Source organism: Nycticebus coucang, chromosome 8 (assembly GCF_027406575.1).
Source record: "Nycticebus coucang isolate mNycCou1 chromosome 8, mNycCou1.pri, whole genome shotgun sequence".
In the NCBI taxonomy this organism is placed as follows: domain Eukaryota; kingdom Metazoa; phylum Chordata; class Mammalia; order Primates; family Lorisidae; genus Nycticebus; species Nycticebus coucang.
In genome coordinates this window covers 41,081,104-41,106,422 of record NC_069787.1, presented here as the reverse complement: position 1 = coordinate 41,106,422, position 25,319 = coordinate 41,081,104, and the positions used below count along the sequence as shown (strand labels likewise).

General features: G+C 35.7%; 1 protein-coding gene across 1 annotated transcript in view; it reads right to left on the bottom strand.

Moving 5' to 3' along the window:
* CFAP20DC (CFAP20 domain containing) overlaps positions 1-25,319 on the bottom strand; it is a 360,272-nt gene that overhangs the window by 152,320 nt on the left and 182,633 nt on the right. Inside the window, exons 8-12 of the mRNA XM_053599624.1 lie at positions 8,519-8,655; positions 7,722-7,884; positions 6,251-6,367; positions 5,013-5,135; positions 2,374-2,708 (exon numbers count right to left, since the gene is read on the bottom strand). Coding sequence (XP_053455599.1) covers positions 2,374-2,708; positions 5,013-5,135; positions 6,251-6,367; positions 7,722-7,884; positions 8,519-8,655 — 875 coding nt within the window. The remainder of the gene's footprint in view (positions 1-2,373; positions 2,709-5,012; positions 5,136-6,250; positions 6,368-7,721; positions 7,885-8,518; positions 8,656-25,319) is intronic.

Below are 25,319 nucleotides of genomic sequence, written 5' to 3'. Positions count from 1 at the left end.
AATGCAATGAACTATAAGGAAGCCTCAATTAAAGTAAACTGAGTTTTCTTCAAAGCATGTAAGTAAACACTGCAAAAATGTAATTCAATTTCCCATTGTTTTATACAATTAATAAACTGAAGAAGTTATCCTACAGAAAAAGAAATCACCCCCCCACCCCCCAAGAAGAGTAAAACAAATTTGGCAAAGAAGAGATCATTACATTGTAGAGCTTGTTTAAATATAACAGCATTTTTGTCTTATTTTTGTATCTTAGTTTGTATCTTGTTAGTCTCTCTAACAGCAAAGCCCAGTGCTTGATAACATGGCAAGTCCCTCTCTTTGGCTGCCACTCTTAGCAGGCTGTTACTAAAGGTGGGCCATGGCAGGTATTAGCAGAGAGATGGTTCTATCATAGACTGTAACCTATGCTATTGGTAACCCTGATGGGCATGGCACAGGAATGATCAGATAGCTATGCCAGTGAAAGCTTGGGTAATGGATGATAAATCTGTATTTATGTAGTTGGTACTACATAAACGATGTCTGCATGATAAACGATGAAAGGAGGTCAGAAGTAGAGAAGCTACACTAAAAGAAAGCACATTATATGATACTAAATTAAAATACAGTAGAACCTCTGTAACTTGACCACCAAAGGCACTGTAACAAACTGGTCATCATAAGGAACTAAGCCTATTGTACTGAAACATATATGTGGTACGTGTCTGGTCTATGAAGATTAAGTCAACTTAAGGAGGTGGTAATGTAGGGAGGTGGTCAACTATGGAGGTTCTACCGCATTCAGAGCTGTTATTCTTCATTTCCCCATGAAGCTCTGTTGCTTCTTCTCAAGGCTTATCCTTTCTTGATGGAAGAGGTATATTCCTCATGTGGTGTTATTTAAAGGGGAGTTCCCCCAAATACTTCCTTCATAGTTTTCCAGAGAACTATCGTTTCCCATTTTTCATGATTTCCATGATTAGAGTAATTCTTTTGGGTTGGGTAGGAACAATGGGGTTATGCACATGGGAAGCTGATAAACCCACCCCATTAATAACATGATATGAATTAATTGCTCAGATTATACCATGGAAGAATTAACAGCCAGGATGGGGATATTACCAGGTACTGAAGGCGAATGTCCACTTCATCAGTTTTTCTAGCCTTATGTTACTATTGGTGAAAGGAACAAATGTGTCCAATAATAACATTTAAAATGCTTGCATGAAATGTACTATTTATGTCTAAAGGAGTGTGTAGTAGATTTATGTTTGATATGACTACTTGTTTTATACTCAGAAACAAAGTTACTGTGAAAAAAAGGATTCTCTATGCACTTTGCTGAAGAAACTCATTAAAAGTTGCAAAAATACATAATTAGTGCCTGTCAATCCTACTATATCCTCAAAAGGCTCCAAAGGTCGAATTTCTGGACTTTTCCTTCACCCTATTGTCCAAAGGAGGATTCTTAATCAGTTATTGTTATTGTAAAAAGGTTTATAGGCACATATAAAAATATTTTTAATAATTATTTCTATTATTTCCAATAATTTTATAATTATTTCTACATAGAAATAATTTGTATATTTTTATTAATCCTAAACTTGACAGTATTCTGCCTTTAAAATAATTATTTCCAGAAAATATGAATGGCTATCATTAAGAAAGTTAAAGAAATTTCACACATAAATTCATTTCATACGGGGAAAAAAGCTATCACAATGAATTAAGTGTTAAACAAATGTTTCCAAACTATATTCAGTTCTATTTTTAATAAGTTTTAAAAAACTTTTTAAGAATTTACTAATTTATAAGACATATTTGTATTCTAAATAATGCCAAACACTAAACCTCCTGTAAGCCAAATCCCAGCACTAATTCATGATTCATCATCTAAACTTTAATTGGCATAACTTGTGAAATTCTGGAACCATATGGAAAATAATGAGTCCTAATAGGTCTAAGGTGAAAAGATGGCAGGGGAGTAAGGAAGCCAGAAAAACAACAATTCAGAATGCTTAGCAACTGCAACACATTTCCCCAGAGATCTAGAACAATGTGTTCTCAATGTTTTACTGGTCGTGCTATCATATAACTAAACTATATATTATTTCTCATTCTATGAGACAAAGATTAAAATGGAAAAACAAAAACAACCCCCAAACTGGTTTCCATAATTAAAAATGAAATCGGCTCACTGTTAACTAAAAAAAAAAGGCAGCAGTTTAGTTACCATAACAACCTGATGCAATTGTTGACTGACAGAAATCTGTTGTATTTTTATAAATAGCAGTTGATTTCCTCTCTTTCATTTCAACTAGTTTTTCTGCTTATTGGAGCTAATGGAACAACTGTACTTTAAAAAACTACTTCACTCATCAAGCAATGTACCTCTTCGCTGCTGTCAATGCCATAAAGATCATCCTCCAATTGGGTGTCTCTCCTTGTCACATTGCTATTTTCTTTTAGATCCAAAAGAAATGGGGGCCCCTCTGGTGACATATTCTGAGTCTTTCCATGAGGTGCTGATCGTGGTCTTGATGAAAAAGTGAAAATGTCATTTGGAATCATCTGGGTTTCCTCTCCTTGTTGGTCCTGTTCACTTTCCCTACTGGCTTCCAGCCACAAGTGTGAAGTGTTGTAGGAATCGTCATCCAGAGGTAGAGATTGTCTGCTAGATGCCAAATGGGGAACGTGACCGTCATTTTCAGGAAATATCCACTCATCTGACATTTGGAAAAGATGACAAAAATTAGAGTAGTACTCCATAAAAATGTTATTTTAGGCAGTAGTTTAAAATTTCTTGATGTTGAAACATTTATCAAATAAGGCAAAAGCCAAAAAAGGCAATTTATCCATCATCTTGTAACCTGCTAAACATTCAATCCAAAGATCAGTGTCTATAGCTACTGGCAACTCATTTGCACTTCCTCTCCATCAGGGTTGAAGCACTGGCCAGAAAATTTATAAGTCTGAAACAATTATCACTTGTCTTGGAGAGAGTTCTTTATAGCACAACCTCATTAATTTGTCATTGAAGGGGGAAAATCTTCCAAATTTAAAAGGGTTTGAGTTACTAGTATCTTTTTTAATCTGCAGGAGGAGAGCGTATTTAATCAGCCTCTTTAAACAAAATATCTGGTCATGGAGGAGAGGAAACCATGAAAAAAAGTTGACAGCCTTTTCTTCTCCATTCTACTGGTTGAAACAGGATAATTCATAGACTAAACTGAGAAGACTTTTCAAGTCTTAGTAAATCCACAAAAAAATTTGTTAATTGGTAGATTCTGTTGGGCGAAAAAGATCTTTAAGTTTAGAAGACGATGTTTTGACAAGAAAATCTTTTTTAAACTTATTCATTTTCTTTAGAAATACTGTATATTTCCACTGAGAAATATTTTTATAATATCTTTTTAAGATATCAATCTTTTATACCACAAAGCAATAGATTTTATAACTCTACGATTCTGGCAAATTGGAAAGGACAGATCTTTACAATGGTATCATTAAAAGCATACTTACTTTCTTCTTTAGAATGATACAAGAAAAAGTTGAGCACTTTCTCAATTTAGTCTATTTTGTTTGAAGTTTACTTTTTTTTGTGGTATTATTTTAATGGCAAAATTTTGCAAGAACTGTTCTGCAGAACCACAATCTGAACATGGTAATTTTATCTTTATTTTTGTTAATCCTGTTACATTTATGATCACAATAATAGTAACCAAGAGAGAACTAAGGTTTGCTAAATCCAAAGCCTATACTGCAAAAGCAAAAGCAAAACAAAAACAATAAATATCTTTAATAAAAATAACATTGATGGCACAAATAAAATGTTTCACAATTGTATTATTTAACTGTTTCTTAACTTAAGACTACCATTATAAAACATAACTTGCTTGTAAGAAGGGTGAAAGGTGTCCTACTTATAGAAAATCTATTAGGGGCAAAGCTTTCATTATTTAGACTCTGAAATAATGAACAGAGGGACAGAATCCATAGGTAGATGGTCCTAAGTCACTGTAGCTGTGGGCCAGTGAACTAAACAGATCCACTGGGCACACCTATTGTGGCCAGCAAACACTTTTTCTTGGTACTGGACACATAACAGGTGCTTTGTAAACACAGTAGGTGCTCTAAAAATGCTGTGAAAGGTTACAAAGGTCAATGAATTACATCAGGTACATGGATATGTGAAGAAATTTGGAGGAAAAGGTACTGGAAATCGTCATTATGCACTTCAACAATTGGTATAACCTATTGCCAAACATATTATCAATTGTCAAAAGGTCAAAGTAAAAGGAATGTTTTATACCAAACTAACTCTAATTATCTCGCTACCACATGCTTTTTTTTGAATTTGTAGTTTTACCTCAAGTATTTCCATATCAATTGTAATGAATAATTTGGTGTGTTTTCCTAGGAAAATATGTAAATTACTGTGTAATCACAATATTGCAGCAAACAAGATAAATGCAAGAATGATCACCTAAACATCTAATTAGTTTTTCTACACAGTCAGATTTATGCTAGAGACACTAATTGTGCCTAACATTTTAATGAAGGTTTCAACATTGCATAAATAAGACTGACAAACTACAAACAATTTTCATTTATTTTCCTTTTTCCCTTGCTCAAAAACAATTTGCCTTTGTAAAAGTAGCACACACCTGCTAGGCAAGATATGTTGATGGGTTTAATGCTCTCAGCTCCAACCATCTCCATTACAAACAGGACTGAAGAAATGCAACAATAGATCATCTTTGGGGATTGTGACAGTGTCATGAGAAAACATCAAGTTTTAAACTTTCCACTCTGAACAGGACAACCAGTGCATTAAAATTTTAAAATAAAAATACTCTTTCCTCATTAAAGTTTGACATAAAATTGAGGTTAAATAGGGAGATTTACAAAAATTTGTCAGTTATAGCAAATGGTTACTTTGCAGCTTTTCAAAATGACTGGATTTGAAATATTTGGCATATTTATATTTTATTAAATACTGACAAATATGATATAATAAAGATGCCAACCTGCTTGATCAGAAGACTGGGGTTCTAGAGTGCTGGAGTTCAACGTCTCTGTTCCTTGCTGGGACCCAGTGGTGAGGACAGTTGTTGGTTTATCTTCATTGTTATTATTTCTTGAAGAATTCCCTTTATTAAAATAAATATTTTCCATTCTGTTACTTCTTTTGAATTTTATAAAAAGTAATTTTTGAAGTATGGTTTAATTTGCTATACTTCTGTCTTTAAGTATTTAAAAGCAAATTAGAAGTAACAAGATGGTTCATATGTTTTTTTCTTTTTCAGTAGAATGTTTTAAGACAAACTCAGCTGTATTTTTGTAGAGGTTCGCCTTAAAATTCTTTGATATTTTCATGAGGACATTTCAGATTTAAGTTTTACAATATGTGATAAAAAGAATTCCAAAATCAATATGATTTTTAAAGGGTCTTACATATTTCTTTGGTTTTCACATAAAATGAAGTATGTTTTCTTTAAATTATAATTCTTATTAAATGCTCTTTACTTCAGCACCATAAAAAAATGGCTGCAGGCATTATTGAAGAATTAATTTTTCTATTTACTCTTTTATAAAAATAATATGAAACCCAGTAGCCTGAATTTCAGCCAACCTAGGAAGCTTACATTTTTGAAAAATTACAATAGATGTGTATTTGGGGTGAATTCAGGATAGACTAATATATATATTTCAATCTGTATATATACATGATTCCAACCAATATTTGTAGAAATAACTATAACAGCTATCTATATTTGTCTAATGCTTTATTGGTTGCAAAGAGTTTCAATTTTAACCTATATTATACCATATCACATGGCAAAGAATCCAAAGGAAGAGATCATAAATGTAAATAACAATCTGAAAAAGAACCCATTTAAAAAGAAAAGACTTAAGTGAAACATGAAAAATTATAATAAAATTCAATTTTAGTAAAGTCTATAGGCAAGAACTTCCTCTATCACATTTTAAGAAACAATAATTTAAGCTTATTCAGCTTTTGAGATATTCTAAAAGTAGGAAGTCCTTTATTTTTATGGTATTGTCTATTTAATCCAGCAAACCTCTGTTAGGGCTCTAGAGCAATTTTTCTGCAGAAAATTTGATTTCCATAATCCCTGTAGAACAGACATTTATATTTTAAATGAATTGGTTCATAATCTTTTGAAATTGACAACCTGCAGAGAGAGATTCCATTGCCCTATATAATAGACAGATATAAGATAGTATTGAAATAGTACCATACCGCTGGTTGTCTCTGTCCTTTCTCTGCTGGTGCTTTTTAACCGTAATCTTCTTCTGTTATTATTCTTATCTGCTGATGGTTCTTGAGGGGGATGCGGATGCATAATATGTAGATTGGCTGTTACATTTTCATATCAAAGAATAAAAGCCAGAACAGAAAGTACTATATGGCTTGAAGTAATTCAGTAAATATAATTATTGCTAATATGAGAATATTCATGTATCATTTTGACATAACATGAAGCTAAATCGAAAACATAACTTATGCCTTCATAGAATATAGACATTTATTCCTATTCCAATATTAGGATCCTAGTAGGTTTTCAAAATTGCTAATATATTTTATTCATGTAATAAAGCCTTATAGAGAACAAGTAATTTGATTAATGTTAATCATGCCATATGCTGTATTAAAAGATACATAAAAAAAGAAATTGATATCCAATACAGAAAAATTACTTCTTTCTTTAAAAGAGGAAGTGCAGCTAAACAAAAGCAGTTTTTAAAAGAACCCTGGAAAACTGAGGTCAAACTTAGGGAAGAGTTTTTAAGTATAATTTAATTCTGTAATAATAACATTCACAGCAGCATCTAGTATTTACTGAATGCTTGATTTCTTAGTACAATATGATACACTTAACTGTTTTCTTCTCATTGAATTCTCACGATGACCCTCTGAGACAGTTATTTATTACTAGTATACTATTGCCAGTAGTAACAGTATTCCCATTTTACACAAGAGGAAACTGGGTTTCACTAACTGTGAAGGTCACAGATAGTCAGTGGTAGAACTTGGAGTTACAGCTATGTTACTCATTTTCTTATCTCAGTTTATTACTCTAGTGGGGGCTATTGTCTGTGATAGTGATTATTAATTTTTAAATCAAATAAAATAAACTCAAATGCCTCTCTTTTCCACCAAAGTCATATTACTAACGGTGAAAAAATGACAGGGAATTGTAAGCCCTGGGTTCTAGCATCAGTTCTTTTTAATGATTCCAAACTGCAAATCTGCCGATCACTCTTTGTTAGCCTTGAAATCTGTACCTGTAAAATGGGACAAAAGTCCTTTCTTTGTTTACAGGGTTGTTTTTGTATTGACAAGAGAGAAGAAAATATTTTACAAATAGAAGAGATCAATTCAAACACAAAATTAAGCTAAGAAAGCTAAGAAAACTTAAAAATGCACGCAAAATACAGGGATAATAGGATGCTATTTTCTTTCTACACAGGTTATCATAAAGTAAAAACAGGCAGTATCCCAGCAGTTTGAAATAATGTAAATAGAATGATAGGTTCCAAATGATAATAGACGTCTAAGAATTCTAAATATATTTCAAAATTTTCTATCCTTTTCATTATGGAATGATAATTCTCTGGACTTAAGATCTAGACATGAACATAACTGCTGATAAATGTTAACATTTCTCACTATATTCACTAGCAATCTTAATGCATTATTTTTTTCTTACCATGAATAGGTACAGTCTGCTTTATTTGGTGACTATTTTCTTTACTTCCTTGCTCCTCAGATTCAGATGTCAGTAAGGCTGACATTTCTGTACTGTTTACACATTTTTGTACAGTGAATTGCTGGCATAACCGGTTGTTTTTGGACCCAATAGGTCTAATTGTCTGTAAGAAAAAGGAATTAATTTGTACATTTAAATAGATAGGAAAATGCATTTATTTCCTGTAGAAACTATATAGGAAAAGTAAGATTTGGACATAATAAGGGCAAGGGGAAAAACTAGAGGAAATAAGGTTAAAAGGTGATGGAATGGGAAATCAGAAGTGGAAGGAGAAAAATAATGACATAAAATAGAAGACAAACAAGTCTCCTAAACACATAAATGAAGGTGTTTATTTGCTACACTCTATTTTTATTAGGTAGCAGCTGAGTTAAAAATCACTGTGTATGTCAGAAATTCAGAGGAAATTAAAAATAAAGAACATAACATTTGAGAACTGTTCATTGTAAGGCATCTCTGGTCATGTTCCAACTCCTCTTTTGAAGAACATGGCAAAATGTGCTTGTGTATATTTGCCTATAAGTTTTTGTGAACATTTTATAATGTTAATTATGTTGACATGACAAAAAGGAAACAGTTTTGATGTCTTTTAAAATACAGAATTTCTGGCCCGAACTCATTCAAGCCTTCTTTGGCATTTAGTCCATTGCTCTCCCTTCTCCTATCCCACAAAGAGAAGAAACCCTTCCCTTACCATGTCACTGACACTTAGGTAAGCTCATTAAACCTGTGCTTACCTCACTGGATATCCTTATGTTATTCCTTCTGCCAGTCAGTGGAGGTGGTCCAAGAACTCTGGATCCAAAGGCAATATGACAAACATCTTGATTTTTACTATTTCTCACACTACTTGTTCCCCTGTTAATGAACTGATCTGTTTTGTTAAAGGAAGGTAATAATAGTCCATTAATGGGTGCAATGGAAAACACCATGTTGCAATATTTCTGAAAGTATAGTGCAAGTGCCATATGACCCAAATCATACCCCAACCCTAGCACTTATTAAAAACTGAAGATACTGGCACCCACCATCAAAACTATCAGATCTACAGAATTAAAATCTTGAAGGAGGGAACAAAATACTTTTTATAAGTTCTCCCAGGTAATTTCTATACTTAACATCATTTGAGAAGCACTACCACAAACATTAAAAGAGAGAAAAGAAAAAATATCTAAAAATCAAATTTTCTCTTTATGTAAATAATTTAAATACAATTATTCAACTCAACTGAAGAAATATTTAACTGAGTACTCTGGCAGGCATTTCCTAGCAGTTGTCAGTGACACAAAATGGATATGACATATTGCTTGCTCCCAGGGAGTCAGGAGTCACTAACATAAGATAGACCTGTAGGGATGAAGAATAAATGATCTTTTAATGGACACTGAATGACTGATAGGATTTCAAGAATAAGAGATGTAGGGTGCTCCAGACAGAAGAAAATGCCTGAGTGAAGGCGTGGAGGAGGGAAAGGGAAAGGTACACTTAAGGGTAAGGAACTGATCAGCTTAGCTGGGAGGAGAGGCTATAGCCATGCTGAAAAGAGCCTTAAAATGTCAAAAGCCTATGCTAAATTTGGTAGGTAACAGGGAATCTCTTTGAAAGAGAGCAAACAGGTGTCATCTTCAGAATAGGGCAGGCCTGCCCACCATCATGCTGCTTTTCTTTCTGCACACACAGCTAACTTACATTTCTGAATACTTCCCCCATACAGGGCCATGGGACTGAGTTCTGGCTAATGGAATGTGAGAAGTGTAAGCCACTTCATGGCCCCTAAACCAACTGCAGAATTCCCCATGCTCTCCATTCTCTCCCTTCCTGACAAGATGCAGAAGGACTTTAAGGGCCTTCAGAAGAAACACTAGATGAAAAGTCTCTGAATGATCACATGGAAAGCTGTCCAGACTGCACTGTTTTTTTGTGACTGTGATTAGCCTTCTCTAATAGAGCAGGTAGGATAATTGACTGCCTCCCTACATTGGCCACCTCCTTAAGTTGACCTAATTTTCACAGACCAGACATACACCACATGTATGTATCAGTACACCAGGCCTACTTCCTTATCTTAACTACTTCCAGGTGTTGACAAGTTTGTTACTGTCCCTTGGGTGGTCAACTTATAGAGGTTTACTGTATTTTGTCTGAGTGGACGTAATATGCATGGATATATAGGTGTTTTTTGGGGGAGGTCTGTTTTTGCGTTTGTAATAGACCAAGCTGACAAGATGAGTAGGGGAAAGACTGCTGAATTAAACTGAAATTTTGCTGGACAGAAGACCTGACATGGATGTTGAAGCTGTAAACAGGTAGGACTATGTCAGTGTTATTCAATTCCTTAGAAGCCTAATCAGGTAGAAGAGAGGTTCCATTGTCTAACAGGCAGAATCAGAACTGATGAGTAGAATTTATTTCAGAAAGCTTTTAGTCCAACATAAGGAATATCTTTCTTTAAACATGTTTGGCTGTGGTAGTGAATTTTCTGTCATTTTGAAGTATTCAAGCAGATGCCTGGACAGCTCTTCCGGATGCTGTGAGGCAGATTCAGACATCAGATGACTCCCTAATGTCCATTTCTTAGCCTAGTCCTCTCTTCTGAGCTGCATTCATGTCCAGTAGCCTCCTTGACTAGTTCCTGAAACCTGCTCTAAGGAAGGGTACCACAAGCCATCCCATTTTCATATCCAATTCCAAACCACTTCTCTTCAACTCTTCCACCAGCACCAACATCCAAGTGACCATTCTCCTGTTCCTGGATGATCACAAAACTGCTCAAGTGATTAACTATGTCCTCTCTGGTGCCCTGGTCCCTTCTTCCTCCAAAATGCAGTCAGAGAGTTCTCATAAAAACATAAATCTAATTGAATCATTTCTGTTCCTTCATTTAAAATTCTTCAATGGCTTTCCTGCTGCTCTTAGAAGAATTAAGGAGAAAGCCATCAACATCGCCTGTAAAAACCTGCATGTTCTAACATACAAAAGCTGACACATCTCATTTTGTGCTCTCTCCACAAACTGGCCTTCTCAGTTCCTGCTGCCTCCTAGGGTTTTTGTACATGCTCTTCCCCAGGGTTAGAAAGCTTTTCCTTTCCTTCTTGGTCTGAATGTCTCAGCTTACTTATCACTTCCTCAGAAAAGACTTTGTGAACTTTCTTGATTACAGTAAGTTCCCTCAATACTGGAACTTTCATAAACTATCCTTTGCAGAACTTGTCAGAATTGCACTTTTATATGTGTGTACGAGATTCTCTAATATGTGTGCTTCAATAGATATAAACACTTGACAACTGCTCTGTCACCCTGCATTGTCAGCACCTAGCCCAGTACTTGACACAGAGTAGGCTGAGAAAAATGAATGAGTCATTGAACAAGTCAGAGGAAGGTGGGTTAAATGACACAAATATTTCTATGGCTATAATTTCATTTTAAGAAAAGTCAACCTGGAATTTTCAGGTGTGAATCAAGGAGGAAGATTGGACAGTACTGGACAACTCCAGGGTTTGGGGGATCAAAGAGAAGTCAAAAATGAATAAGACATTAATCTTCATAGAAATGGCAAGGCTCTCAACAGCAGCACCTCAATCAGATGCTACTCAGGTTACATTTCAAATTTCCTAGTGTTACCAAATAGATTTGGCTATGTGTGCCTCTGTATTTTTTTCCAGCCATTTATAAATATACATTTAGAGTCAACAAAACATTGTTAACATCTGTCAGCACTGATAACAGAAGAAGTGATACTCAAACTCCAGGCCAATTGGAAAAATGTACTGTACACATCATTTATGCCTTTTATGACTATGTGGGACAAGTTCTAGATTATTTATTTTGTTCTCAAACATCGATTTTCTCAGAGAAAAATGGCCACTGAGGGATATGGCATGGGGCTAGCTGGGAATTCCTTACCAGGTCCCGCTTCCAAACCTGGGAACTATCAGCTATGTGCCTTTTTTTTCTATTCAAATATCTTAAAAGGACAGATTCCTTCATGTTTTTTTCATATTCTTTATCTATATGTAGGTTCTCTTCAATTAATGTGAGTTCTTTTGAGTAGAAAGATCATTTATTTGTTACTATATGAACTCTCATCTGCTAAGCCCAGCTTAGCACATGGTAGACAACGGATAAATCTCACCAAAATTATGGATAATAAAGAGAATATTTTGGATGGGGGTAGTATTTCAGAAATCATACTGATATAGTTTGAACTACAATTTTAACAAAATGAATAGAACTTCTTCGTAGTTATTAATAAAATTATAACTCCTAAATACTTTTGAATTTCTTAGAGGAATCTCTTGCTTAGCAGCAGTTACCCAGCAACTACTAAAGATATACCTAAAACCCTGTTATACTATAATTCCTTAAATCACAAAAAAATACCTATTCTGTATTTTATAAAGAAGATCTACTATAGGATTTTCTTTAAAGAGTAATACACTACCGTGTATTTAAATTTAAGTCTACTTTAAAAGACTTTATATTTCCCTGCAAATCCACAAAGTATACCAATATTCCAGTATGTAGTACATCTTTAATTAACAGGCCCCTTTAAGCTTGTTATTACAATGAACATATCAATTAATCCTATTTCACTTTAATAATTCTGTTTATAATCATATTAACTGTCATAATTATCTCTCCAAACATATATTATGCCATGTATCTACTATAATAGGGTCCTAATTAAAATCTACTAAGAAAACTAATTTAGAACTTTGGTTTTGAAAATAAAAAGGAACAAAGTTTCTATAATGAGAAAAACCTTAATGAAAGAAAACTACGAGTAGAAATGCATGCTTTTGAATTTTAAAAGGAGCTCTTCTTTTCTGATATCAATATGCAGAATATAAGGTTAAAAATCAAGATTAGATTAAAGTCATGCTCTAGGCATTTCATTTTCTTGAGTTTGCAGAAAATGAACTTGTGTAGGTCAGAGATGTTACCATTAATTATTTTGCTATTTTACTGAGGGGTACATGCCTTGTAAAACCTGAGGGTCTACTCTCTGTCTTTTAGAAAAATAAACATTCATTTTTGTCTCAAGATACAACGTTCTAATTACTATAGTCATTTAAGTTTGCAGGGCTTTCAAAGCTTAACCAGAAAAACCTGCTGAATTTTCAACTCTAATCACTGAGGGGTCATGCTCAAGGCTTACATCTATTATCTAAAAATCAAATCAGAATTAAATCTGGTACAAAAATTCAGACTTTGAATTTTATTACTTTTTATTTTAGTGTATGTGTATTGTTATAAAGAATATAAAAAGTAACAAAAAAAAGCTGATCTAGTAGAACAATATTATTTTAGACAAGGTACTTAGCCTTTCTAAGCCTCACCTTATTCAATGTAAGATTGGGGCAGTATTTAAGTCATGCTATTAAATTACATAAAATCATATATGTGATATGTTAAATCACGAACCTAGTAAGGAACAAATGCTTACTAAATGTTATTAATACCTTCCATTCTGAACAGTCTTTAACAGTTTACAAAGTCTGTTCACAGTCATTTATTCCTCCACTTGCCCATTCTTTCACTAGTGATAGAGCACCTAGTCTGGGCAGGCACTGCCCTTGTAAGACAGGGAGTAAAGTAGACTCATGGGGAAGATGAATAGGAAAACCAAGTAACTCATAAATAATTACTCATAAATAATCACAGATATATCATGATTATATCTGTGATAGAAGCTATGAAGGAAAAATCCAAAGGGTTTTAAGTGTGTTTAAAGGGTTCTACTATCTAGTTTTTGGGGGTCAGTGACATGATTCAATTTAAGGCTTCAGAAATGATGGATATCATGATACATAATCTCTATGCAATTTCCAGTCACCCAGTGTGATATTCTTATTCCATCTCCACAGAAGAAGAAATTGAGGCTCACAAAGTTTAGAGAACTGTCCTCACCAGAGCTGGGGGTCAGAACCCAAGTGTCTCAGCGCTTCTTTGTGTCTCCTTTTTACCACTCATGATGCTGCCCTCTGTGGGCCAGGAGGGCATCAGAGGGGACACTTCCCACATCTGCTATTTATTTTCTACATAGTATTTTGAAGCTACCTAACTAAAAACTTATTTCCTGTCTCAAAAAGTGGGTCTATTAATGATTATATAGATAAGTATCAAAAATTCATGAATATAGTAATTCAGTGCACATCATGGTGTCTAATGAGATTTGTGAGGAATTATTCACTGAACATAATTCCATAATACCTTCTTTCAAAGGGAAGAGAGAAGGGGGTTGGTGGTAGGGGCAGCAGGGCAAACTGAAGTGGTTTCGGTGCCAGGCAGATAGCACATACATGACAAGTAGACAGATGTAGAATGCAGGGGGAACTGTGACTAATTTGAGAGTGCATACCCAATATAAAGTATTTTAATTAAAAACTTTTTTAGACCTGTTAGAAGGCTGTCAGTCTGTAATCTCTGGAAGCATGATGAAAAGAAAAACAGATAAGTAAATGACTAAAGCAGGAAAGGCTTTGGGTGATAAAAATCAATCTTCAACTTTTGCAAATAATTAAAACCAGCACTTTAGCCTTTCCTCATTAATAAAAAGTTTAAGGTATTTTTGAAGGGCAATCAAATAATATTAAAAACTAAAATCAGAAGATATAATTTTCTTCTGAACTGGAATAGGAGCTTAGACAATGTAAAAACATCATTTGTGTGTAAAGTTAGGATATTTATGTAAGATAAAATGTAATAAAGCATAGGATATTACTTTTCTTCACTTCTCTTCATAAACTCTTAATTTAATAAAATTCAGAATTAGCCTAATTTTTGTTCTTTACTCTTAATGAGCAAAGAAACTTTTCATTTTTTAGGGAAACTTTCATTATCTTAAGAAAACTTTCCATTTTGAATAATTTGTTTATGGTGCAACTTATTTATGGGTCTTAGTAAATAATTTTCATCATTTCGGCTTAGACCTTAGGGGGCAGTTTCCTGCAAAAGAAGAAAAAGAAGGGAAGAGGAAGGCTTCCCAGGAGATGGTGCTTGAAACTAGTAATGAGAAATTGGTTAAAAGGAGTCAGTAATTAAGAATCCATCTCAAAACCAGACTGCTTGTCACATGAGCAGTTTTTGAGCCTCAGTTTCCTTATATGCCAAACGGCAATTACTGAGTAGAAGTTAACAGTAATAATGTGTCATATGAGGGCTGTCCAGAATGTATCCAGCCATACAATGTGATGTAATATGAAAAATAGAGACATACATGGCTGGATATGTTCTGGACAGCTCTGGTATATTGCAAAATGCCTGGAAGGCAGATTTTTGATTGTTCTCATTACAAAGAAATAATAAATCAATAATGGGTATGCTAATTTCCCTAATCTGATCATTACGTAATTTATGTGTATTGAAGTATCACATTGTACCCCACAAACATGTACAATTATTATGTGTCAATCACAGAAAAAAGGGTGATGGGCGGTGCTCAAAGGAGTAGAGCGCTGGCCCAATATGCTGAAGGTGGCTGGTTCAAACCCAGCCCCAGCCAAAAACTGCAAAAAAAACCCAAAAAAAACCAGGGTGATGATGACAGTATCTACATTAAAGGATATGAGAGAAGATTAAATGGGAGAAGCTATGTAAAGGGTTTTAGAGCTTGGATCACAGAAAAAACTCACTAAATTTATTGGTAAATATCCTTTATCTGCTCAGATCATTTGGCTAGCATTTCATTCATTTATTTAATCACTAGAGCAGCAAGTATTTATTGAGAGCCTGGTAAGTGCTAAGCATCAAGCTAGGAGGTAGGGACATGATAATAAATAGGACCCTGCCTCACATTTTAGTGGGGGAGACAGCAATAAGGAGACAATCAAGTAAACAAGAAAATATCAGATAACGGTAAATGCTGTGCTGAAAATAAAAACAGAGTGTTAACCAGAGATCACTGATAATTATAACCCCAAGTTCACCATTTGTGAAAAAGTATGTGAAAATTCATAGTTCAATTAAAATATTTCAAAATGCATATTGATCCAGTGTAGATAACATATATATTACCCATTAACTATAAATAAAGAAAGTTGTTTAACATTTAATTATATATAGCCTTTACTTTGGCAATAATTCTGGATTTCCTTCCTATTACATATTTTAAATAATAACATTGCTATTAATTAAGAGAAATATTTTAAATTTTATAGCAATTCTTAGAATTTTTCAAACTATAGAAAAGCATGAGAAGAAACTAGAAAAATCATATTATTGCTCTAATATAATACATCTGTTGACAAAAGTCATGACTGTAGTTTGAAAATTAAAATTCTCTAATAGGGAAGGTTATGATATGAGATTTAAAAGTCTTATCTCCTTACCTCTGCCTCTATTAGTCCCTGTTTCTAAAAATTATGAAGTTTCTTGTGTTTCCTTAAAAAATTTTATGCACATATCATACCTAGGTGACTTTTTTATTTATATAAGTGAGATTATACTGAAACAGCATTCTTGATTTACATTTTTCAGTGACTGACACAGTTTTGAGTCCTTTCCAGACCAGCACAGGCAGAGTGGCTCATTCTCAGTACAGCTGCATAATATCTTTTTTTTTTTTTTTTTTTTGGCAGTTTTTGGCTGGGGCCGGGTTTGAACCCATCACCTCCAGTATATGGGGCCGGCGCCCTACTCCTTTGAGTCACAGGTGCCGTCCCAGCTGCATAATATCTTAGTGGGGGGGTTATTTGATCAGTTCCCTACTGATCAAATGGGTCTTAGTAAAGACGCAGGAGTTTGTCTCCAAGTGTTTGTTATTACAAACAATGCTGTCAGAAACATCTAAAGGAAAAATGTAAGGTTGGTATGAGTCAAACCTGCAGAAGTAACACAATTATCAAACTGACTAAATGCATTTTTTTTATATTTACTATTATGTTTTTATTATTATTTTTCAATAATTTAGCAGATATTTTACAGAAAAACTGAAATTCACTCTATAAATAGCTTGTGATATCTTTGCTAAAACAGATTTCACAGATACCTATCAAATTCATATTAAATTCCTTTCACACTTAAAGAAAATTCACAATGAAAGAATGGAAGTTATGTTTCATTTCACTAATGATGGGGAAAGGGAATATGTTATTCAAATACAGGAGATGACAGAGTTTATTTTGAATTTTTATCACACATTGGAACTAAAAGTTGTGGGATCTCTTTAACCAACAATCCTAAAATAAGGCTAACCAAAGGTCTAGTTTAAAAAAGAAGAAATTAAAGAATGTCTTTTTTCCCCGCCTGAAATCAGAATTCAATACCTTTTCCTTTTAGTTTCTTTGACTTCATAGTATATTTTATTATTTTATAATGTAGAACTCAAAGAAGAAATTTTAATAAGGATCTCACCAATGTCAAAGATAAATGATTATTTCATGTTATTTGCTTAGATGCATTAATTTTCCCATTTCCAGTTTTACTAGGAGCTAGAGATGTCAGTCTTTTTTCTTTTAAAAGGGAATAATATCAAATAAGACTGCTGCTATGGAAGGAGGGCACTTGGGAAAACTGCCTTCTAATTTTTGAGCAAATTATTAATTTTGATTTGTGCTTAGTGGACCACTGCATCTTGTCATCAGTAGCTGAATGTTCAACTTCAATAACCAGATCTGATACTCTGGTTCAATTAAATTGTGGTCCCATTAATGAAAATAAGATCATCAGATTCCACCGTCTTCTGTAGACTAACTAACATTCATTAGTTAATATGCACTGTGAATTGACAAAGTGAATAATAGTAATGTGTAGCTTTTTGGAAACACAATTATTTTATTAATTTCATTCAATTTTCTTGATCAAGTTATATGACATTCAACAAAATGCACTCCAAGACAATTACAAGTTTCAAGGTTTCCTTTTTGGCTGTATTAAAACTCTAGAAAGCATCGATAAGAAACAGCTCCTTCTTTCTCTAGAGGCTTCACTGGAATCTCTCAATATGTACATTTATAATAAAATAATCACAATTTACATGAGTACTACATAGTCAATTATAAGAGCATACATTTTTCTCATGCAATGCAAATCTCATCACAGGGAGTCCATTTTAGAAAGAAACAAAAACAAATAGTTCAAATAAAAAAATATGTCCTGCCTTTTCTGTGATTAAAAAGTCTGTCCTTGGGCATTAACTTAACTTTTCAAATAAAATATCTTGCACAATTATTATTATTATATTCATTTACAGTAAGTGTCAAAACTCACAAATGTCAAAATCAGAAATTGAAAGTATTGTAGAAAAAAGACCACAACAGGCAATGTATATTCATATAATCTTAGCTGCCATCCATGTATAATGAAAATTCCTTAAGAGGAACAATAATAAACCCTATAGGTTACAAATGAACATAAATATTATTGGGAATCACAAGGCAGAAGAAATATGCTAGTAGATGGCAATTACTAATTTCTGGTTGACTATTATTATGCATTGAGAGCCCACTTATGGAATCTACAAAACATTTATTTATATTCTCTTCTATAAGTTGGGTTCAAACATGATCTATGAAAAAAGATTGTTTAATTATAACATTGAATTAATGATGAAATGAATATTTATTCAAATTAATATTTATTCTAATTTCCCTAAGGACACATTCTAAGTGTCCTTGAACTTTAAATAAAAAGGCTGGTGGGTTTGAACCCAGCCTGGACAGGCTAAAACAACAATGACAACTGCAACAACAACAAAAAAATAACTGAGCATTGTGGCTGGCGCCTGTAGTCCCAGCTACTTGGGAGTCGGAGGCAAGAGAATCGCTTAAGCCCAAGAGTTTGAGGTTGCTGTGAGCTGTGACGCCACAGCACTCTACCCAAGGCAACAGCTTGAGACTCTGTGTCAAAAACAAATAAATAAACAAACAACAAACAAACAAAACCCCCCAGACTTTTAAAATATCTGGATATAAGCGCTCTTTTGGAGCCTTTTAGCAGGGTGTCCCAACTCTGACCCAGAAAGGAATCTTGACAAGCTTTCTTGTTTCTATGTTTCCCTCTTTTCCAGAGTTCTGGACATGGAGATCATGGGATTTCCCAGATCTCTGTGCTTAGTCAGGTTCAATCTCTATTAAAAGGAAAAGAGGTGGTGGTGGTGGAATTTATGTTACATTGAAATTAAATATTTGGAAGCCCCTCATGGGACAGAGGAAAAGTGCTCTCCTACTGTTAGAGGAGCAGGCTGCTCCTACAGAGGGTTATGTAGCTGTTTCTTATGGTCACATTGATTACTTGGCTCATAATGGCTTGCAGCCTAAAACAGAAGCTTAAGGATTGCTGGTAAAGTACACCAAGTTAAAGGAGACATTATAAGCTGGTAATTCTGGTAAACCATTATTACGGTTCTAATTCCCTAGGTATCAAGAGAAGAAGACCTGCAATGTATTGGAATGTACAATTATTGGGGAAAACACCCACCCATGTCTCAAAAGAGAAGAAAAAAAATCTCAATATAGACTTTCACTATTGCTTTTAAAACATTAAGTTAGAGAGACAGAAGCAAAAAAGAACATTTACAATTGCAAAGAGTTATCGAATATGATCTATGGCTTAATCATTTGTTATTGAATGTTATCAAAGCATATTTGATGCAGATATAGTATATGTTACCAAAAATACTCTTAATACTTTCATTCTGTGATTAATCTTCATTTAAGATTAAATTGAAGACCCAAAGTGTTTATAGTGGCCGTCTGGGTTGTGAGATAGTTTTATCTTTTTATGTATGTATTTTCTAAAGGCTCTCTCTCTCTGTCCAAATATAGTGTATATAATAAATACACAAATTCTCACTATGGGTGCCCCTCCTTGCTACCAAAGTGTTCTGCCTAAAGTTGGTAATTGTTGTACATGGGGGTTGTTCATCATATATACTCTCTACTCTTCTGTAAATTTGAAAATGTCATAATAAAGGGTCAAAAAATGTAGTGACTATTTACAAATAGTCCTCTACCAGGGTTTATATTGAAAAAGTTAAAAAATAGGTCCCATTTCTCCAGGGTTCTCAACCAAGAACCAGGTTCTTCATGCAATGCTGATGAAGGTTGACATATAAGAAAATACCCCAAGAATAAATGGACATAGGTAAGTGCAGAGAGTAAAATGAGTTCACTTTTGCAACTTTCATGATAGTTATCTTTTTTCCCCAGTTTTTCCTTTGTCCTTTCTCAAAATTTGACTACCATTTAGTTCTGTCTGTTATCTGAGAATTATCGAATCCTTCCCAGTTTCCACTGTAGTTAATCTCAGGGCCATTGTTTTCCACTTTCACAGCCAACTGTCAGTCTGGGCCCCTGAATTTTATGCTTAGAATTCTGCAGAGACATCTCAGTTGTGCTCCTTAATCTCTGTTCTCACTTCATTTCAAACATCCCCTTAAATCTTGCTGTCCAATTTCACTTCCTAAAACAGAAGCTATCATTCCTCTATGTTAGGAACATGAAGCCCACTCCTCTTCTTCCACAGGCCATTTCTTTATTTCTCAAGAAAATTCCACCCATTTTGCTGTCTCCATGTCTTTGCTTAGTCTTCTGCCCCACCTTACACCTCTTGTGATTCTCTTATTTATTTTTTTTTTTACTAAATCATAGCTGTGTACATTAATGCAATCATGGGGTACAATGTGCTGGTTTTATATACAATTTGAAATATTTTCATCAAACTGGTAAACATAGCCTTCACTGCATTTTCTTAGGTTATTGTGTTAAGACATTTATATTCTACATCTAGTAAATTTAACATGTACCCTTGTAAAAGGCACCATAGGTGTGCTCCCTCCAATTACCCTCCCTCCACCCATTCCCTAACCCCTCTCCTCCCCTCCCTGTACTCTTTCCCCTTCTTCTCGGGCTATAATTGGGTTATAGCTTTCATATAAAAATGCAGGTGCTTATAAATTGGTTTCATAGTAGGATGAGTACATTGGATACTTTTCTTCCATTCCTGAGATACTTTGCTAAGAAGAATATGTTCCAGCTCCATCCATGTAAACATGAAAGAGGTAAAGTCTCCTTCTTTTATAAAGGCTACATAATATTCCATGGTGTACATATACCACAATTTATTAATCCATTTGTGGGTCGATGGGCACTTGGGCTTCTTCCATGACTTAGCAATTATGAATTGGGCTGCAATAAACATTCTTGTGCAAATATCTTTGTTATAAGGTGATTTTTGGTCTTCTGGACATATACCTAGCAGAGGAATTGAAGGATTGAATGGCAGGTCTATTTTTAGATCCCTAAGTGTTCTCCAAACATCTTTCCAAAAGGAACGTATTAGTTTGCATTCCCACCAGTAGTGTAGAAGTGTTCCCTATCCTCCACATCCATGCCAACATCTCTGGTTTTGGGATTTTGTGATGTGGGCTAATCTTACTGGAGTTAGATGATATCTCAAAGTGGTTTTGATTTGCATTTCTCTGATGATTAAGGATGATGGGTATTTTTTCCTATGTCTGTAGGCCGTGCACCTGTCTTCTTCAGAGAAGTTTCTCGTCAAGTCCCAGCACACCCTAAGATGGGATCACTTGTTTTTTTCTTGCTAATATGTTTGAGTTCTCTGTGGATTCTGGTTATTAGACCTTTGTTGGAGATATAAACTGCAAATATCTTCCCCCATTCTGAGGGCTGTCTGTTTGCTTTACTTACTGTGTTCTTGGCTGTGCAGAAGCTTTTTAGTTTGATCAGATCCCAGCAATGTATTTTTGGTGTTGCTTCAATTGGTCCTCTTCATAAAGTATTCACCCAGGCCAATTTCTTCAAGTGTTTTCCCTGCACTTTCTTCTAGTATATTTATAGTTTCATGTCTTAAGTTTAAATCTTTAATCCAGTGAGAGTCTATCTCAGTTAATGGTGAAAGGTGTGGGTCCAATTTCAGTCTTCTACAGGTCACCAGCCAGTTCACCCAGTACCATTAGTTAATAGGGAATCTTTTCCCCACTGAATGTTTTTAATTGGCTTATCGAAGAACAGAACAAATAACAGTAAGTAGCTGTGTTCATCTCTTGGTTCTCTATTCTGTTCCATACATTCACCTGTTTTTGCACCAGTACCATGTTATTTTTATCACTATTGATTTATAGTAGAGTCTGAGGTCTGGTAGCATGATTCCTCCTGCTTTGTTTTTATTTCTGAGTAACATCTTGGCTATTCAAACTTTTTCCTGATTCCATATAAAACAAAGTACTATTTTTTTGAGATCTTTAAAGTATGACAGTGGAGCTTTAATAGGGATTGCATTAAAATTGTATATTGCTTTGAGTAATATAGACATTTTAACAATGTTGATTCTTCCCAGCCATGAGCATGGTATATTGTTCCATTTGTTAACATCTTCAGCTATTTATTTTCTTAGAGTTTCATAGTTCTCTTTATAGAGATCTTTCCCATCCTTTGTTAGGTAAACTCCCACATATTTCATCTTCTATGGCACTACTGTGAATGGAATAGAGTCCTTGACTGTTTTTTCAGCTTGAATATTGTTGGTATATATAAAGGCCATAGATTTATGAGTGTTGATTTTGTAACCTGAGATGTTGCTGTATTCCTTGGTCACTTCTAAGAGTTTTGTAGTAGAATCCCTGGTGTTTTCTAGATATACAATCATATCCTCTGTGAAGAGTGAAAGTTTGATCTCCTCTGACCGTATATGGATACCTTGATTGCCTTTTCTTGTGTAATTGCGATGGATAGACTTCCATTACAATATTGGAAAGCAGTAGAGACAATGGGCAACCTTGCCTGGTTCTTGATCTGAGTGGAAATGATTTCAATTTAACTCCATTCAATATGATGTTGGCTGTGGGTTTGCTGTAGATGGCCTCTATCAGTTTAAGAAATGTCCCTTCTATACCAATTTTCTTAAGTGTTCTGATCATGAAATATTGCTGGATATTATCAAAAGCTTTTTCTGTATCAATTGAGAGAATCATATGGTCTTTGTTTTTTAATTTGTTTATGTGATGTATTATATTTATAGATTTACATATATTGAACCAGCCTTGAGAACCTGGGATAAAACCCACTTGGTCATGGTGTATAATTTGTTTGATGTGTTGCTGGATTCTGTTTGTTAGGATCTTGTTGAATATTTTTGCATCAATATTCATTAGTGATATTGGCCTATAATTTTCTTTTCTTGTTGGGTCTTTTCCTGGTTTGGGGATGAGGGTGATGTTTGCTTCATAGAATGTGTTGGGTAGTATTCCTTCTTTTTCTATATTTTGGAAATGGTTAAGTAATATAGGTACTAGTTCCTCCTTAAAGGTTTAGTAAAATTCTGATGTGACGCCATCTGGTCCTGGGCTCTTCTTTTTAGGGAGATTTTGTATAGTTGATGCTATTTCAGAACTTGATATCGGCCTGTTCAACATTTCCACTTCATTCTGGCTAAGTTTAGGAATGTGGTGTGCTTCTAAGTATTGGTCTATTTCCTTCAAATTTTTGTATTTCTGAGAATAGATTTTCTTGTAATATTAAGAATTTTTTGAATTTCTTTTTTTTTTTTTTTGGCACTAGAATATTTATTGCAGCCCAATTCATAATTGCTAAGTCATGGAAGAAGCCCAAGTGCCCTTCACACCATGAATGGATTAATAAATTGTGGTATATGTACATCATGGAATATTATGCAGCCTTTAAAAAGATGGAGACTTCACCTTGTTCATGTTTACCTGGGTGGAGCTGGAACATATTCTTCTTAGTAAAGTATCTCAAGAAGGGAAGAAGGAGGAGGGAGACAAGATGGCGGACTGAAGCCAGCTTTCAACAGAGGCTCCCGTCCAGAAGGAGAGTTAAGGGACAGGAATTTAGTAAGTATCCTGGTAGACTTGAGCCACACCAAGAGAGAAGGTTGAAGAATGCACATCAACACCGCTGAGGCAAGCTGTGATCACAAGGATGCAAACAAAAGGTACAAAATCCACCACCAAGCGGACGGGAGTCCCCCTCCCCCATGAGACAGGCTCAAGAGCCCCACAATTAAACAAACGGGCAGAAATTAAAGGCCCTCCCACTACACTCCACGGGAGAGACCTTCTAAAAACTGGACCTACCTCCCCTACTGGGGTGCCGTGGCGTTCTCCTGCCAGGCATAAAACTGAATAAAACTTTAAAAATCCTTTGCCGGCAACCCTGAATCCCCAACACTCCCCTCCCGCCCACTGAGGTCTGGAGGCCTGTCCCCCAGGAGTTCGCTTCCCTGTGGTACGATGCAGCAGCCCTCCCAGGCGGGCAACAATACGGCCGGGCATAAAACTGAATGAAACTCGCTTCCCCCGCACTCCCACTTGGGGTCTGGGGGCCTGTCCCCCAAGAGTTCGGATTCTTGGGGGATCTCTCGAGGGGTGTGGACCCAGCATAAACTGCGGCTGCTCAGTGCTGACTCTGGGGCGTGAGACAGAGGAGAAAAGGGTCGGCTGAGTGCCCACACCAGAGCGGCAATTCCCTGGAGGCAGAGCAACAGCCGTTTTTTCTTTAACGGCAGAATGGCTCACTTCTGGATATTCTGAGGCCACACCCCCTGTCTCCCTGGGCAACCAGAGGAGGCCACCGGTGAGTGGGGGATTTCCTGACACTGCTCACAAACCTGGGAAGCTTCCAGGGCGAGGCCGACCCAGAGAGGTGATCAGACGCAAACCTTCAGCAGCAAAGAGGACACAAACCTCCAGCAGCAAAGACGTTTGAACTCAGAACAGCCCGTCTTCTGTAGGCGATTTTGGCAGGAACAGAGACAGAACCCCGCAAAGTTGTCTGTTCTGTTCTGTTCTGTTAACAGCATCCATCAGAGATGGGGCTAAGCCTGAGTGAACACCTCCTTCCCATCACCTGCATCAAGCACTCAAAGATGTCAGGCCCCATCTCCTCCTGCTAAATAGCGGCAGTCTGCGGGGACCTGGCAGACTTCCTTGCGATTCAGGCAGGTGCAAACCACTGGAGTGTCTGTTCACTGCAGGCAACTGGCTTAGCCATCTGCAGAGATACCAGTGACTGGGTCTGATGGAGGGGCAAAGTGGGGAAGGAGACGTCAACCTTCCCAGACTGCTCTGTTTGCTGGGTGGCTCCTCCTGACTCCACGCTGCACTGGGATGAGCCGTGTCAGAGGAGTCACCAGGTCCCTGTGATCCAGTTCCCAGAGACCTCTTGAACTCTCCCACCCAAGACAGGTGCCGATTGAGACAGTTGATTTGGACCTTTTGAACTGGGCTAATAGACTGAGGACTTTTCAGGCGGTGCCCTGGGTGTGCGGTTGTAGGAAGGGTTGATTCTCCTTTTCCAACTGGGGTCTGAGGGGGGCAGGCAGGGTGACTTAATTGCTGATTTTTCCACACAGCTGAGACTTCAAGCCAGAGTAGAAGTTGCAATAGGATCGAACAGAAACCAGCTGAAAACAAGACAGAACCACTTAGCTCCACCACACAAGACAGGGCCCCAGTTTCTCAGGCCACAACACTGTACGGGCCCTTGATAAAGCCCCAGGGGAAAAATCAAAGGGAGTAAAATAACCATGGGGCGGAATCAGCAGAAAAACTCTGGTAAC